This window comes from Prunus mume, linkage group LG4 (genome assembly GCF_029339155.1).
Source record: "Prunus mume cultivar Tortuosa linkage group LG4, ASM2933915v1, whole genome shotgun sequence".
In the NCBI taxonomy this organism is placed as follows: Eukaryota; Viridiplantae; Streptophyta; class Magnoliopsida; order Rosales; family Rosaceae; genus Prunus; species Prunus mume.
The window spans coordinates 10,214,800-10,232,615 of NC_142701.1; the positions used below are offsets into that span (position 1 = coordinate 10,214,800).

The 17,816-nt window shown below is 36.5% G+C and overlaps 3 protein-coding genes across 3 annotated transcripts; all 3 read right to left on the reverse strand.

Annotated features, from left to right (window-relative positions):
* Positions 1-548: 548 nt before the first annotated feature.
* On the reverse strand, positions 549-5,389 carry UVR3 (DNA photolyase family protein). The gene is given in 15 exon segments (XM_008230419.3): positions 549-1,161; positions 1,661-1,756; positions 1,846-1,933; positions 2,390-2,490; positions 2,493-2,502; positions 2,594-2,665; positions 2,813-2,899; positions 3,301-3,384; positions 3,473-3,571; positions 3,656-3,742; positions 3,978-4,049; positions 4,130-4,309; positions 4,443-4,523; positions 4,732-4,803; positions 4,892-5,389. Coding segments are annotated over 15 exon segments (1,611 nt in total). The 5' UTR covers positions 5,195-5,389; the 3' UTR covers positions 549-982.
* A 1,885-nt stretch (positions 5,390-7,274) lies between these two features.
* Positions 7,275-10,833, reverse strand: LOC103328032 (BIIDXI-like protein At5g11420). Its single transcript, XM_008230418.2, has 3 exons — positions 10,644-10,833; positions 7,946-8,461; positions 7,275-7,867 (listed from the first exon to the last, which is right to left on the reverse strand). The coding sequence occupies exons 1-3, from the start codon at positions 10,723-10,725 to the stop codon at positions 7,335-7,337; spliced, it is 1,131 nt and encodes a 376-aa protein (XP_008228640.2). The 5' UTR covers positions 10,726-10,833; the 3' UTR covers positions 7,275-7,334.
* Positions 10,834-16,144: 5,311 nt separating this feature from the next.
* On the reverse strand, positions 16,145-16,791 carry LOC148917877 (uncharacterized). The gene has a single exon (XM_089051360.1). It carries the CDS (start codon positions 16,671-16,673, stop codon positions 16,314-16,316), a length of 360 nt encoding a protein of 119 aa, XP_088907486.1. The 5' UTR covers positions 16,674-16,791; the 3' UTR covers positions 16,145-16,313.
* Between the last annotated feature and the right edge of the window lie 1,025 nt (positions 16,792-17,816).

Here is a 17,816-nt window from a genome sequence, read left to right on the forward strand (position 1 = left end):
TTCAAATCCCACTAACATGCAGTTGGAGCGCAACGTCCTCGTAAGTGATTGTCATATGTTGATGTAATGCGTTTCATGAAATATAACGATACATGCCCATAATGGTTGTCAAATATTGATGCAATGCATTTCATAAAATATAATAATACATGAACGATTGAAATTGGCTGTCGTATCACGCATTGATTACCAATGACATTGACTATAGTTGTAATGAAGTGGTGGTACTATGATATTTATAAATAAAAAGCTGGATTAAATCAACCGGTCAATAAAACGACCAGTTTAAGGAATTTTATAGGGTTTGATCTCTGGTCCTTTTTCGGCTGAACATACAATAATGAGAAAATTTGTAGTCACATATCAACTTCCTGATTGTGGATCACAAAATGGGATGCCATTTTCAATAAGAGAAAATGAGAATTAAATCATTGAAGTTAGAGCATCCAGAATGGAAAAATGGGGTATGATAAGGATAGATCAAAGAGTTTGATCCCGTAACGTACCAAAGGAAAAACACAAAAGTTCAATCTGCATCAAACTACTTGGCAAAAAGAAAAAAGTCCTGAGCATCAAACTAATTTCAAGGAGAGAATATGTTTCAGCTGCACTTTGAGTTTGCAATATCAGAAAAATATTCAGTCAATAATTAATGGAGCACAAGCAGCTATGTACAATATATGTCTAAAATAACAACAGAGTTGATGATAGAGGAAGGCTGCAATGCGGCAATGCAGAATTACAAAGCATAGGCCACATGATGCTGCTGGGGTCATTGAAAGAGACACCAAGTTTAGAAGGCTAGCACCAAATAATCATTAATCATTCTTGATTAAGCATGACCCTGGCTGTCAACAACTACATTCAGTTGATGTTCTACAATTAGATGGCTCTACTTGTGCGACTCATTGTGCCATCGACTCACCGCCGTCCATCGGTCCCAGAACTGCCAAGCAAAACAGAAGAGCTTTGGAGTTAGCCATCAGCCAATTAGCTTTCTTTGCCGTTTATTTTCGACCTCTGGCTTTTGGTCTTCCTCCAGTTTCCTCCTCAAGTTTCTTAGATCTTCTGCGCTCACCATGCCACTCATCTTCTGGTTCAATGCATATGCTTCAGCCATTCTCCTCCTGCAATCCTTGCTTGCAGAATCGTGGGCAACCACTGAAATGGAATGGGTGGAAAGTAAGTAAACAAAGTATTACAATGGCATAATTAATCCAGTCAACTAGAGACTCTGTTTCTAAACTGATTCAAACTTCAGAGCTCAGCACTGTCTTCCACTTATTAGGCCTCTAATATCACCCCACAACCATAAGAACAAAATCTCAGCAAGAGTTGCAGCACGACATTGCATCATTGGTCGGTTCCCAAGCCCAAAATTTCACCTTACATCCCCCAAACATCGCAGAATACTACTCACTCCACATTCGTTCCCAGAAAGGAAAAAATACAGGACTAATTGAACTGTAGTAGAGCATTGTACACATACGCATATACAGAAATGCACAAAAGCATGTACAGACACATTACTCTGCATAACAGAGTAAGACAGACATGTTCCAGGAGTCCATAGTTCAGACATAACCTGTCATATTGACCTCTAGTTTAAGCACTGATCATAATGCATAACAGAAGATTAACTAATACAGACAGAACTGACCTGGCTTTGGATAATCTCTTCCAATTATGCACTTTGCCTTGTTTTGAATGCTTAGAGGAGCCGTCCATGGCTCATAAATGTACTCCTTTGGCATATCTGCTAAACCAAATTTGGTTATACATTTCATGCAAGAGAGTGAACCCAGCACAAAGAACATGATAGAAATGAGGGGAACATAAGCCTACCTCTAAGTACAGGGAGAAAATGTCTAATGTAATCACCATTTGGGTCGTACTTCTTTCCAAACGAGATTGGGGAGTAGATACGGTTATACTGTTTAGAATGGAAATCATTCAAATATAAAAATCTTCATCAAGGGGTCACTTAACGTCAATGCAAAAGCATAAATATTCAGATTCGAATATCATGAATCTGAGCACCCAGATCACATAAAGAAACCTACTTCATTAGCTGTAAGAAAGACCAAATTGTAAACCATAATTTATGCCCTTATAAACATTTATATATAAATTAAACCCAAAAATCATTCACATTTAATGTTAAGAAGAAAGCTAGTCATAAGAATCCCAACTCATTTATCCAAATAAACAAAAATCATCATGATTAGCGTATTGTTATAGATCCACGTGGTGAAGTCAACAGGGATTGCCAATCATATATCAATCAAGTGCCAAATTGGAAGAACCCATTTGTGGCTTTGAGGCTGAGATGCCACTGATATGCAAATCTATGAGAACTAACAAATGACTAGTGGTAGAAGCTTCAGACCTGGTAGAAAAATGATGAGCACGATAGCCATAGCCAGTTTCCATTATTAATTGCCCAATCTGAATCAATTAGAAGCCTCTCAAAAACATCACGCCCTTTTCCCAGTGAACAAACTATCAGCAGAAATAATTAGCTTTAGGAAAGAACAATATTAGGAAACTGAAAAAAAAAGTTGCTGGTACGGAAGAGTAGTGAAATCCTTACCAGATCACCACGAGTTAAAAAACATGCAACACAGTGTCGTGCTAGATGGTGCATCCAACCCCACTTGCGGAGCTACAACAGATAACATGTATGGGCTTCAAATAGAATGCTAGAGTGAAGATGATATTGAATATAAAGTGCCTGGCTTGATTGGAGCAGCATGAAATTAAATAACCATATCCAAGTAGTAGAAGGATGATATCATGCCACAGACCTAACCTGGGTCATGATGGCATCAATCCAAGGGAATCCTGTTCTAGCCTCCCTCCAAGCCACCAGCAGTTCATCATCATCATTCCAAGGTATCTACAAGAATTTTCAGTCAACAAAGGTTTATTACATATATGGTAGCTAACAGATGCGCCATCTACATCAGTTTCAATAAAGATCAAGTTTATCTTCATTTTTTATCAACTCTCACGATATGTGATAAACGTTACTGCTGAAAACTGCAGTTATTTTAACTACTAACAAGAAATATTAAAGATTTGTCGCTGACACACATGCAAAAAAAATAAACTACAGTGCTTCTGATAGATACCCTATCTTCTAGATTTGGCATTCTCTCTCATGCACTTTCATGTATAAATATCAGTTGCCTAAAGACAGTATCCTAATATACGGTAAAAACAATTTCTCAACAATATAGAAAAGGATAAGTGAATTTCTGGAAGCTAATAGAATGCCAACTTACGCCATGAGTTTACCTGCTTGCATATTTTGTTTCCCCTCATCCGATCAAAACTAGGAGTGCCAAATGCCACCGTGTAGAAAAAGTCCCTCCATAACAACTAAACAGGTTGAGACAATCTTTCAAATTGCTACATCTAGAATGAAGAATTCTCCAAGATACAATATAACTGGTTGAGGCTGACTGACCTGTCCAGCAAGAGATACCGGAGGTACTGTATGCGTTTTGACATTTTTATATAAATCTTTAAGGCATATGTAGAAGTATCTGGAAGAGAGACAACCAAACTACCAAAGTGACCAAAAAAATGGTGAACACAATGAAACAAGCAGAGAAAAAATACAGCCAAAATTTCTTTTAAATAAACCCACTTTCAAATAAGGTGATAAAACAGTTGTTGCTGGCTTCAGAAACGCAGATGGATCACCCTTAGGTTTTTCGAATTTGGCCACCCACTCCTACAACACCAATGAAAGAACTGAAAGACTTAAACACCAACATTGCATGCTAATGAGTTGAAACTGAGGCACAGACCAATGTAATTTACAACAAAATCACATGAGTAATAGGCAGCCATGAACCAGGTAAAATTATCAAGATCAAAGGGGAGAATGTTGGTTCATGATAGCAAGAGGCAGCAATATCACAGGTGTAGAGCCTAATAAAACTTCAATACATAATTCTGCCTTGCACCTTGTTTTCAATTGATTCTCTTAACCTCTTCAAGGCTTCTGTTTCACCACCTCTAAAAGGAGACAATTCATCCTGCATAAAAGTGTTTTGTTATAAATACAATAAAAAGAGTACTAACAACAAGTAACAATGCAGAAAACGTTCCTCCAAACCTGTTGAGTCTCTTCATAGCCAAGTTCTTCGACCGTTGGAACTTCTGAAATATTGCAATTTCCAGTATTCCCAACCGGAGGAAGTGAAGAAAGTGTAATGGAAAGTGGGGACGACGCCCATGAGGGCTCTCCAGCAAGCTTCAGAAATGATTGATAACTCAAAGGTGGCTTTCCCCCATTCTTTTTTGACATCCAGTAACATAAACAATAATCAGTAGTAGAGAACAGGGGAAAACAAAACTCAAATTCATCACACAAGCATGTAACAAATATCTCAATCATAAAACAATAACAAACTACTTCATAAACTTACCTTCCGTATAATATCTGCGGGATTGAAGAGTGTGTGACTTACAGGACTGTAAATCTCAATGCCAGCCGTAGAGGCATAGCTCTGTCAAAACAAACAAAACCAAACCTCTTCCTTTTAGCACATCTTTAGTTAACAGTACCTTAAAGTAACCCATTAAGATTTTAGCACGTAATTATATGCTCAAATTAAGTAAGCTCACCATTTTTGTTAAAGGTTCAAGCTTTTCAAACCTAACTTTACATGGGCATCAAAAAATCATTACCAATTACAAGACTCTAAAGCTGCATACCTTGACTTTAACATCTAAAGCTTGATAATATGGTTCTGTATCATACTCAAAGCAGAGCTTTTTCACATCCCACTGCTCCAAACCAAAAACCCAAAATTAAAAAGCTGAAAAATGTAAAGAATTATGAGACTACAAGAAAAGAGAGGGAGAGTTAATTTACCTCCTTCAGGCAACGAATGAGTACCTCGCTGGGCTCGCCTTTGAGCACCAACAATCTGGACCCGAGCCTCTTGAGGTTCAAATCCAAATCCCTAAGGCTCTCGAGCAGAAACTGAATCCGGTTCAGACCGGCTTTGGATGACCCGGGTGAGAATGCTTCCGGGTCGGGCTTCATGTAATGCGGGTCGATCACGAACACCGGGTAGAGAAAATTGGAGCCTTTGGAGGCGTACTCGAGAGCAGGGTTGTCGTGGATCCTCAGGCCCTTCCGGAACCACATGAGAGAACCCGAACCCGATGACATTGTCGGGTTTGGATACTGAGAGACGATAGAAAGAGAGAGACGAGAGAGGGGGTTTAAATCGTCTGTATGGTTCGCGCGCTTTAATGGTTGATTGGAAGGAAGCGAGGGGTGTCTGGCAAACACGCCCGGTGAGTGTAGGTTAAGGAAGAAATGTGGGCATTTGATAAGCTAATCTACGATTTGCGCATGATGCGTATTTTAGAAGGATGTGCTTCGCCACACATTATAACGGTCAACAAGGCGCCACGTAGGTCTTGTTAAAAAGCGAGACTGGTCCACAGGGTGCCACGTTGTTCATTCTTTTAGTAATTTCAACTCTAATAATTTTATGAAACAATAAATAATAAAAACTAATATTTCGGGGAGTCAAAAACCCGTTAATTTGAAGAGGCATTTTGAATTATTTAATTTATTTAGATCTTAAATTTTAATGAACTTTTTTTCGTTTTCAGCAATTCATGAAATAATAAATCAAGGAAAATTCTATGAATATACCAGCTATAAGAAAATAGCTTATGCTGGTCAATATAGTCTGTAATACCAACTTCTCTCACCTCAACTCAAAGTTTAATGTAAACTCGGACTAAGAACGTTTAATTATAGGATCTAAAAATTCATAACTAAAATGTGAATAACATTAAAATAATTAAGTAAATATTTCATATAGAACTTTATCGTATGAATTGGCTTAAATATCCAATTGATATTAACTTTTAATATTGTTTACTTGCAAACGATGTCTTACTACCATTTGATTATGAAGGAAATGTTGCCACCTACAAGAAACTAGGTCTAGTGTGCTCCAAGTAAAGTGGACGTCTATCTATAGTGTGATCAAAGTTGATCACTAACTCTTTAAACTTAATCATTAAATTTTGCATGCATGCAGGAGATGTGAGATGGCAAACAAGATAAAGGCTAGCAAAATCAGATTTTATCTGAATGGAACCAAGCTTCTATCCCATCATTGGTTTGATAGTAGTGGCTAAAGATCAAAACGAAATTTATAACATCCAAACTAATCCTTTACTTGGAGGAGTAGATATCTACGTTACTTGTTCAAAAAATGTGTAAGAACGGACTTACTAAATATTAAACTACTACAAAGTATATTATTATTATACACAGAAACATTTAAATATTATTAAAATAAGTGAAAGAGCTAATGTAAAATTTGTAAAATATGATACATATTATCATGAACTATTAATTAAATATGTAATTTCCAGAATTTGAGCCGTGCAAGTGTTAGTCAACTCCTGCCTGAGTGGTTGTGTGTCATTAATGCAAGTAGGTCTCACAATGTATTAATAGTTTACAATCACTTAATAATAATTTTATATAATGCATTAACAGCTCATAGTCAATCACTCGTGAGCAATGCAAGTGTTAATCGATGCGTGTTGCAAATGAATATCGCAATACATTAATAGCTTATAGTTATTCTCCGGCAAATAGAGAAATGATATTGTCGTATTTAGGTCTCCAAATTTTGACGTATAACTAATGTCATATTAGTTTAAGAGAATGGTAGTTTGAACATATTTAAATGGTTGAAGAGTATATTGCATGTTCAGATTAATGAGTTTGAGGGTTAGAACAGTAACATGAACTAATATCACATTAGTTTTTTTTTTTAAAACAAGTTTGCCAGTTCGAGAACCTCGATCGTTTCATTTGATAAAAAGGATGGGTACATACATATATAGATAAAAACTCATATAACCAAACTCGTATTAAACATCTACCTAATTTTAAAAACCGCTATTACACGTGAATGGTGAATGATGCATATGGTTTATTTGAAAATGGACGTGACCATGATGTGAATGGTGAAGGAATTTCAAGCAGGTTTTGAATAAATGTTTGAGTTTGAATGAATTTAGAGTCTAAATGTTTTCAAGCTTTTCACCAACCCAAAACGAGGTAACCGAGATATTGGTTTCCCACATTGGTTCGGCGCAAAATTTTCGTATTCATAATTTAATCACCCCTAATAAAAACTCATATAACCAAACTCGTATTAAACTACCTCCGCTACAAAAAGTAATAAAAAAAACCAAAAACCCCCTGCAACATATATAATTTAATCACTAACAAACCAAAAGCAACCACGTAAATTCCCCTCTCAGGCATTTCATCAAACACTTCGTCTGCGAACGCTGAGCAACTTCACGTCATCGATCACCGGACCACACAGAGACCCAGAGTGGTCAGCTGACATGGTGTAAAAGGAGCTGAGGAACATGACCCTGGTGTGCGTCTCCACGGCAGTGAACAAGAGCCTCGCGCGCTTGAACCCACCTTTGCCCATGGACTCGTACGGGACCTTGAGAGTGTCTTTGCCGGCAAACGCCTCCACGACCAGCGACCCTTCGCAGGCGTTTTTGGAGTCTCCGACGGAGAATGTGAGGGCGTAGAGGCGGCCGGGCTTGGTGAAGACGACTTGGGCTAAGGCGCTTTCTTTGCCGGCGACGAGCTCGATGGCTCTTTGGCCCTCCGGGACGGCGAAGTGATTTGAGTCAATGTACTTGACGGCCTTGAGCGATTCGATTATCCAGCCTGGTAGTGGGCTGTGGTCGTCTTCTATGTGGGGTGGGATTAGGACCCCCCACGATGTATTGGGGAACACATAGGGCCCTTCTTCAAAGTCGCCATTTTTCAACAAGTTGGCTGCGAAAGGAAAAATAAACAAAGTGGGTCATAATAAATCAAAAGAAATATGAGAAATATGTGATTATATTTTCTTACCTCTAGTGCGTTTAGGAGGAGCCAAGATCTTCAAAGCAACAGAATCAATAAGAGGGCCACAAGCTGCATCATCATCCTCCGCACCTGGGTTATGGATCCTAAACTCAAGCTCATCAGAGTCTGCATTAAAACCCCATGCATAAGAATCCCATCCATTGCTGCTGTACATGGTCTGGATGGGGAAGATCCCCCAGTCATTCTTCTCAAGGTTGGGGTTGATTGAGAGGTTCAATGTCTCCTCCTGTCCACACGTTCGAGCTGCACTGAATGTGACAGAGTAAAACCTGCCTTTTGTGACCTTGATCTTCTGCTTGATCGAGGCCTCTTTGCCGAGCCTCACTGCAAAGCCACCCTCAGGCACAACCAGCAACATGTCACCTTGTTTTTGCCCTGATTTTATGTACTCAACGTAGCCTGAGACTTCCCAGTTGGGAATGGCATTAGGCTGGGTCACTACTGTGCCTTTGAGGTCTGATTTCTTTGGGCCGTACTCGAAGTTGCCGTTCGGTAATAAGCCTGAAATAAATAGGGTAACTGTTCATATGTATGCATTCGGTTTATAAAGTTAATTGATGTCATGCACCTGAGAATCCTATATTCGAATTTTTCCATCTCTAATATCGATAGTATTATAAAATTAAAATAAAATAATTGATGCCACGTGATCATCATGTGTTGTGTTGACCGACCATGTGATGTGATGACTAAAGAGATACATGGGTTATGGGCTAGCTACATGTACCAATTAATAGATGCGAGGCAAGGGACTTATGTATCTCATAATTCAGCCAGATCCATAACATGGCTTACACAATCCCCTTCTAGCTTGAGTTAGGTGACAAAATTTGACATGTTACTGGGTTTTTGGACTTTTTGACACTGCCAATAATATACCATCACAAAGATATTATTATTGGCATTTAGCCAGCTCATTTTAGCTTGCTTTCTACTAGTTTCTACACCCAATCAAATTAAAATAAGTTGTGATATGGTCATTGGGCAATGTGCAATACCATCACCTATTTGGCCAACACTAAAAAAAATAATCTAAAACTATATTTGTTAGTTACATAGTTGGTTTTATTTCTCGTAAAAATACGGTGTGTATGAAACTCATTGCACCTTAAATTAGTATTTTATTATTTCAAAATACCCACTTGAGGATATATAAAAGTAAAATATATATATATATATATATATTATAGGTTGGCCCAAAATAAATTCCAACTCTAAGAGATTAGTAAATGTATTCATATTCAAGTGAAGCTCTTATGATAGAAAGTGATAGACAATAATATATATGGCACATGTAGCAGCACAGCTATAAAAGATTTGGTTGTCACATGGTGATGAGCTTAATGATAAATAATTTATCAAATTAAGGTGGTCCACATATTTGGGTGTTGATCAAATCTGTCAATGTCCTGTGGGGACAAAATCCTTATCTAGCAATTGTCTAGTGCCCAAAATTAGAGAGTGTTAGGGCTCGTTTGGGAGTGGTTTTGGCCCTTCAGAATCATTTAGTGGAGAAGTACCTCCCATTTAAAGTGATTATATGAAAAAGTGATTATTGCTCTATCCGAAATCATTTTCAAACGAGTCCTTATATAAAATGTATAAGGATATATACGTATCAGATAAGTTCTACTCTCGAGTAGCGGATCTGAACTAAGCACATGAACTAAATGCAAATTTAAATACTATAGCTCTTGACAATAAAAAAAAGTCTTTAAGCTTTAAATACTAGATAGGCTAAGCGATGAGATTGTATGATGGGCAAAATCCTAAAAAATAGCCAAGAATCTATACTCGATGTGATCATGCAAAATACCAAACACATGCAATAAACTGTGTGACATGTATGTCAACCTTTCGAGCATATAACAGGTTTGTGGAAGGGTATTTTGGTCATCAATGAATTAAATATAGCTTCAGAATACGATGAAGAACGATAGCACCGCCAGCTAGATTTTCATGTGCAAAAAAGATATGGCAAGTCTTCTTATTTTATACAAACCGATATTGAAGGAGGGATAATTAAACCTAATAATCTCGAGTGCAGGTACATACTTTTAACTATTTGAGCTACAAATTCGTACTTTTTTCTCGCTAAAGTAGATAAAATATTTGAAATTAGAACATTTTTCAATATTTAAAAGTGAAATGCAAGTATAATAACTGAATTGGCAAAAATTTTGAGTTAAAATAGCCGGAAATGTATGGGAGAGAAATATGCATATGCCCCCACAAAGACTTTTTCTTGAGCAATGACATTTTCATACAAAAGCAGAAGTATATTATTATAGGACCAGACCAGACTAGTAAGAAATATATTAATGAAAACAACCTCTCATGGAGCTGAAGAGGATCTGAATTTGTTACAGAGACCAAGATCAATTAAAAACAGCCGATCTTCAATATTTATGGCAGCCACCTCTACGTATGAGCTCTAAGAAACTACGAAACAAAACAAACACCAAAAAGAAAAAACTACAATATCAAGTAGATCGATGAGGCTGCTACATGATATTTGTACGTGTTTGAGGTTACCAATTTCAAAAACACATATATTTTCCAGGATGATCTCATTTACGGAAAAAATGAGAGCACCTTTCTAAAAACTAACTACACTTCAATGATCGGAACCGTCTATAATAATAGGTGATCAAAAACCGTAGCTAGAATTACGAGAGCTTACCATCTGTGTCGAGTGATAAGGTTGTGTGGCAATTAGCTGCACACAAGAGAACTAACAGCAGGGTGCTGAGCTTGTTATACATGGTGGCTCGGAGCCAGAGAGAGAGTCAGAGAATTAGAGAGAGAGTTTTTTTTGTGTGTGTGAGAGAGAGGGAGAGAGGGAGAGAGGGTTCGGAGGTTAATTGGGTTTGAGATCAGAAGGGAGTGAGCAGTGGTTTATATACTGCTTGGTGTTGTGAGAGTGCCACTGACGTTGGACTAAACCACATGAATGCCATTGTTGGAAATTTTGGAACTATATAATATAATCCTTAGCTAAGCATCACCTTCCTCGAAACTCAAAATCTTTATATTACGAAACTCTTGTTTTATTTGGTCCAAAGAAAACCTACCGGCTAGGGCAATCTTGCACAAACAGACAAGCATCAAACCAGACAGGCACAAAATTTTTATAGTTCTCTACTTATTAGTAGGTGTTACGATTATTTGTGATTGATTGGTTGGGATCAGATTAATTTAGAAAGCCAAAAAAAAAAAGGGAAGATTGGTTGGAAAAATCTAAATCCAAGAGTATCCCAATATAAGTCACCGATGAAATTTTCTTTCTCAACTAATAGGAGAGCGTGATGAAATGAGTTAAAATTAAGATAGTTTACGAATTTTTTTTTGATGTAATAATAATAACGAATCAAATCGCATTACGTATTTATAAAACAGTAGCAACGTTCAAATAAAACCTAGGTTCAAACACATTTTTTGGCCAAAATTCGATCTAATTTTTAACCAATCATGTGAGAAATGAACACTTATCCACATAAAAAGTTAATGATAATAATAATAAACTTCTTGTTGAGTGTAACCACAGATGTTGTTCTGGCAATATTAATTCCATAGCTCAAAGAATTTAGGAATTTCTTGGTTAAAGTAAACTACTGACACGTACTATTAATTAAGAATGTTAATAATATTTTTGCCTGAAATCACTCAAAGATTTAGAAAATTCCGATCCTTAACTTGGGATTTCAGGCACAATCTTCCGGGGGAGGCTCTAGTCTCTAGACAAGCAATTCAAAATCCATGTGTTTGGCAAATGAATTTGCTTATACGATGTCGGTTTGAGGGTGACTCATATATAAAACTATATGATATATGATCCCAAACCAGCTTTGAATCTTAGCATGCAAAGCCACATGGCTGCGGTGGAAACGGTTCATGTTTTGGTATTTAGAGAATTTGGATGGACCTTCGCAGAAGGTGACTGCAGTATAAAAAGACTAAATTACCCTTCATCCATCATATGGATTTAAGCAGTTACGCTTATACCTAAGGTCATGACTATAGACAAAAAGACCAAATTACCCTTCATTCGTTTTATGGATTTGACCAAACTCATGCATCTGACATCCTGTTCGAATCCCTCCTCTCCAATATATCGCTTATATAAAAAGGAAATAAAATAAAATAAAATCAGACCCATTATTTGTTTTTCTTTTTAAATTTGTAGCTCGTGGGAACAATAGAAAAACATCATAATCAAACAATGCCCCTTACATAATCAATCAAAATTCAAGAGGGTTTTGGGAAATCTTTTAATTCATCAGATCTTGTATATCCTTTTGGCAAGTGGAAACCCATGTGCAAAATGGCATCTTGATTGAGTGTGTTTTCATTTTCTTAATGCAATTACCAGCCAAATTATTACTTTATCAGTTTTCCTTTTGCTTCTGTTCTTCTGTGGTCGGCAATAATTTTCTAGTTTATTATGGCATCTGTTGGATGGTGAAGGTTGGGAGAGGAGGACGTGCAATATGGATGGGCATAAATGACTATATGTGGGCAAGTTTGGGGTACAATCAACATGGATGCATGTGTAGTGAAGCGTGTTACAATCAACTCAAATGATCAGGCTGTATATGGTGAAGTAGACTGAAGGAGACTTGTGATTTGAGCTCAAACAACTGTATTGTTAAGAAAATGTAGGACAATGGCCTTCTCAAAATATTAGGTTTGTAAGTTGTCGTACTATTAGTGTCAATCTCCAATCTAAAACTCAAAATAAAAAATTTGGGTCCAAATTGATGGAGGGTAAAACGTTTATTTTTTTTGCTCCGATGTTTTGGATTAAATTTTTTTAGGCCGTCTCTATGTTCTCTTAGCGTACGAGTAGTATTCTTTTGACTTCAATAGTTGGGTTTGGTCATATGACCTAAGGAAAATGCTATGAAGATCATATTATTATATCACATTATGTATCAGCCCTCTAATAAAATGACCTACTTGTATTAGTGACCTTACCTCTATTTGTGATGTGGTACAATAACATAGTCTTCCTTAGCATCTTAAACAAATACAAAACCTAACCGCACTATACTGGTTTGGATAACTTATTTTGGTGCGTATCAAGATTTTGATACTCCAAACTCTATTGAAATATAAATTTTTTCATTCTCAATTTCTCAAACGCTTTTGTCATTTATGTTTGGATTGTGTTTGTATTTTTGTATGCCATAAGGCATAAGTTTAACTCTTTTTTATTGTAAGCCATAATGCATGAGTTTTAACCATTTGGATTTGATGAATATGTTGATGGATAAATATTGATTTGGTTGATTTGGATATTGAATATGTTGATTAGGATTTAGATATTGAATATGTTAATAGATATTGAATATTGAAAATGTTGATGGATATTGAATATGTTGAATCTTGAATTTGTAACTTAGACATCACTTATTTTGGTGTTGAATATTGAATTAGTTCATTTTTTAGTTGTATCATTTTGAGTATGGATTGATGATGATGGCCTCTTCGGGCTATTGAAGAGTGATTTTGACTCAAATCTCCATTTGGGTTTATGGTGTTTGAGTATGGATTGATGATGATGGCCCAGGAAGATTAGAGAACACGTGTCACCTTATGGACTTGAAGATAACAATAACACCTCAAGCTTGCTTAGGTGTATATGCATAGAAAAGCTTGCATGAAACGGGGATATCACTTTTTTACTATTTAAGGCCAATTACACTGACACATGGAAAAGTGATCACGCATGGCATAACGTGATTGGTTGGGAATGATAAAATAATGTTATCCTCGTTTCATGTAAGCAATGACCCATGAATTTTTCAGCTGAGGTGCAATTCTTAAAAGCTAAAAGCACATAAAAAAGAAAAGAAAAAAAAAGACAACTAAATATCTTTATAATTTAAACAAAATAAGGGTTTTAAATTGGTTTTGTATAAAGAGAATTCTCAATCCCCCTTAAATAAAGTATTCTCAAAACCCAATTGAATAAAGATAAATTCCAATTAAAACCTAATTAGGTAGGAATTATAAAAGCCCTTTAGAAGCTCACGAATGGCCCAATAGTTTCCCCTTTTTTAAATCTTTTTTTTATTATTTATTAATTTTTTATAATGCAGCGCCTTCCAAAACGACGTCGTTTTGGCCAGACTTTTTTTCAAAAAAAAAATTATAAAAAAAAAAGAGGTCACAGCGCAGCAGCTCAATAGCGCAATTCACTTGCACATTCCATCAAACAGCTTCCGTGCATGAGCAGAAATGCAACTTCAGCTGCTTTTATGGAGTTTTCCAACGATCGGAGGTGCAGGTGCACCTCCTTACACCTACACAAGTCCGCCACTGCATGTAAGTGTTTCTTGTATATAAGGCATGGACATATAGTTATGATGGGCCTTAATGTAATTGGGCCAATGGGCCACCAATGGTCCTTAGCATAAGAACTCTCCAAAATAATTGTTTGACTTTACCTCAAAGGTCACAACGTCTATATGTCCCCATCTTCACTGTGGATTTCGGTGGACAAAATTGATACAAAAATAAATAAAATGTCGGAAACGTGTTATAAAACATGTAAATTATGTGTCAAATTTCTGCAAACTCCGAAACCAACCAATAATGCACCAAGTGTAACACATAAACTTTGTTATGAAGTTTATTTTTGAGCTTTTCACAAATGAGCTTATTTGTAAAAATTTATTTAACCAAATTTGCATATAATGCAGCGTTATGTACAACGGCGACACTACACTAACGAGACTTTGAATCCAAGGGCGGATCTTAAGCCAGGGCAGGGTAGGCTACTGCCTATCCAAAAATATTTCACTAAAAAAAAACATATATATAAGTTATGTAATTGATATCCATTCCATGTGTTGGTATACACTCTTACCCAATCCATATAAAACCCACAGCACAAGCCCACTCAAACTTTAAAAACTGAAAAAAAAAAAAATTATAACCAACATATTTATGAATGGCCACAAACTTAATAAAAGAAAGAATATAACTTAAGCAAACAAATAGTGGTCATGCAATTCCGCATGACAGTCGGAGAGCTTCTTCTAAAACTACCATTTTCTTTACAAATTGATTCAATTGGTGTTGACTCTTCCTGCTTCTACAAAGAACAACTTAACGAACTTTTTCATGTATGAGAATTATTAAGAATAGACTTCAAGCACCATAGTGATGAATTCTTTGCTGATTGCATGATTCTCCACATTGAAAGAGAGTTTGCTAATATTATCGATAATGAAGAGATAATTGAAGAATTTAATATTTCTAAGCCTCGTAGGGTACAATTTTAGATTAAAATCATTTAGTTTTTGTGTTGCATTGCATTTACTTCTTGTTTTTTTGTTAAGTTTTTATTTATGTATATATATGCATATTTGAGGTAAAACTCATTACGTCCCCCGATTGTGTATCTTTTATTTTTATCAATAAAATTCACTGCATCCGAGTTTTTAAGGTAAGTTTCGCCTACCTGACTTTTGAATCATGGATCCGTTGAATCTTAAATACAATATGTAGAATACATTTTCTTTGTTCAGACTCCATTTTGTTTTTTTTTTGTTTTGGGTCGGTAAACAAATTATATCAAATATTGTATCACTTGTTGACATATCTCCAAAATTCGTAAAAAAATATTGCTTCCTCTCCTTTTAAATATCAGCAACCCCATTTTACATATTCCGTTAATATTGGAGATATTTAAAAACTTCCAGCAATTCACTTGTAAAATATAAATACTCTAAATTGCTTGAGCTATAAACTTTTTGTGTTTATCTAAATTGTAAAAACTTCCGTCGTTTCACTTGCAAAATATTTTTGCTCTCAATTGCCTTGAGCTACAAACTCTTTTCGTCCATCTAAATTAAATACAAGCAAATTTTAGTAGACTTTACTGTAAAAAATCTTTCAAAATCTCACTTCAATAATTTAACACACACATTGACTTTAAAATCCCTTACTACAAAGACCTGATGCTTTCCAATATTTTCACAGAATCATCAAAATTGAACTTCAAAAATTGTGACGGAGGAAGAGGTTTCCAATCATCAAATTCAACATTAATTTTCATTACCATCCAGATCCAACAAAAAACTTATAAAACTAAAAATAAAAATAAATAAAAAAGAGAGAGAAAAGATCCAAGATCCAAGATCCAAGATCCAAGATCCAAGATCCGAGTCCAAATTACGAAATCACAAAATCATTATATTTTCTGATTTTCATTTCGACAAATTTCAATATGCCAAGTGGCTACATTGCCAAAGCCAAGGACTAAGTAAGTAGAAGCCATCCTAATCTCGCCGGAGAACATCAACCGCCGGCGCTCCGGCATCACCATCTTCTTCTCTTTTCGCTACTGGTCCGATAAATCAGAGGCGAGCCGAGACGCGATGGCCGAGTGGTACATGATATCGTGGAATGCCGAAGTCTCCAGGGTCTTCTTCCGGAGATGCTTCGCCTTCTCTTCCGTGAAGCACCCCAGCGAGAATCTGGACCCGGGTCGGGCCGGGTCACTCCCAGAAACCGGATCGTTGTTGCGGGAGTTTAGAGCCAGATCAGCGGTGATGTATTCTGCCGGGTCGGACGACCAGCCGAAGAGCGGGGTCCACCAGCTGGAGGAAGAGGCCTTGAGGCGATTCGGGTCGGGTCGCTGGGATCCGGAGGCGTTGGGACGGATCGAAACGGGTCTGAAAGACGTGAGAGGAGTTGCCATGGCGATGGTAGATCACAGACTCACAATGCAAGTGTACGCAGGAGGAGGAAGACAGAGAAGGGTTTTAGAGATGATGGAAATATAGAAACTGTGGGAGAGAAAGGTGCAGTGGCTTTTTGGGTTTTGATGGTTTTGAACGTTTGACAGAGATGACTGATTTCATCCTCTACGGCCTGGACTTCCATATCTAGGTGAAGCTATTGCATTGAGTGTTTGTACTCGAAGATATTTTTGTCCCTTGTTTCCAGAAAGTAAGTATGGGTATAATGGGAAATAGAGTACAACAAAATAAGGGGATTTGGATGGGTAGATTTGAAATGGGTTGTAGGTGATGGGAGCTTGGTGAGGGAAGTGGATAAGATCGGACACGTGGGAGGACGTGGAAGGAATGACTGGTCTATTTTTCCTATTTTTTATTGTTTACAAGTGTACTTTTTATGGCCTTTTTTGACTTTCAACTTGAAGGGGGCCTCTGATGTGGCTGGTGGTTGGATCTTTTTGTGCACTTTCTGAAGATAAAGGCCGAAGGGGGACCTGGCGGGGTGAACAAGTATGAGATATTTTCAAAGCAATAGCCCAATGGGCTTTGAGAGAATTCAACAAAGCCCAATTTGTACCCAATGGGCTTTGAGAGATTTCTTCTTGCGGATTGGGAGGGAATTTAGAATTAAAATAAAATCACTCAAAATTGGAGAGATTAAAATAAAATCACTCAAAATAAAATCACTTAAAACATTAAGTATTCCACGTCATCTACTGATTGGAGAGATTATTTTCAACGTTGATTTAATGGGGAGAATATATATATATATATATATATATATTTGTTTATATTTGGGAGGAATAAGAAGAAATTTGGTGGGTCCCACTTCAAACCACAAAGACCAAATCTCATTTTCATTTTCCAATTTGGTATAGCTTTTGATACTAAATTTGACACTAAGAAGTGACACTAAGAAATTTCTGGAAGCATTGAAGATGACAATTTTATTTAAAAGATATTTTTTTAAAGTAAATTTAAGACGATAACATAATAAACTCATAAATTACAAGAATACATTAATAATTTTGATTGAAAAAAGTTAATATCATTAATATTAGTTTTTTTCTTATTTTATAAATTTACTGTTATTCACGAGATTT

What these genes read in the sequence shown, in the direction of transcription:
- LOC103328032 (XM_008230418.2), bottom strand. Translation starts at nt 10,725, where the DNA reads ATGTATAACAAGCTCAGCACCCTGCTGTTAGTTCTCTTGTGTGCAGCT. An exon ending in CTTATCACTCGACACAGATG is followed by an intron (nt 8,462 to 10,643) that starts GTAAGCTCTCGT and finishes TATTTATTTCAG; the next exon opens with GCTTATTACCGAACGGCAAC. An exon ending in TCCTCCTAAACGCACTAGAG is followed by an intron (nt 7,868 to 7,945) that starts GTAAGAAAATAT and finishes TTCCTTTCGCAG; the next exon opens with CCAACTTGTTGAAAAATGGC.
- LOC148917877 (XM_089051360.1), bottom strand. Translation starts at nt 16,673, where the DNA reads ATGGCAACTCCTCTCACGTCTTTCAGACCCGTTTCGATCCGTCCCAAC.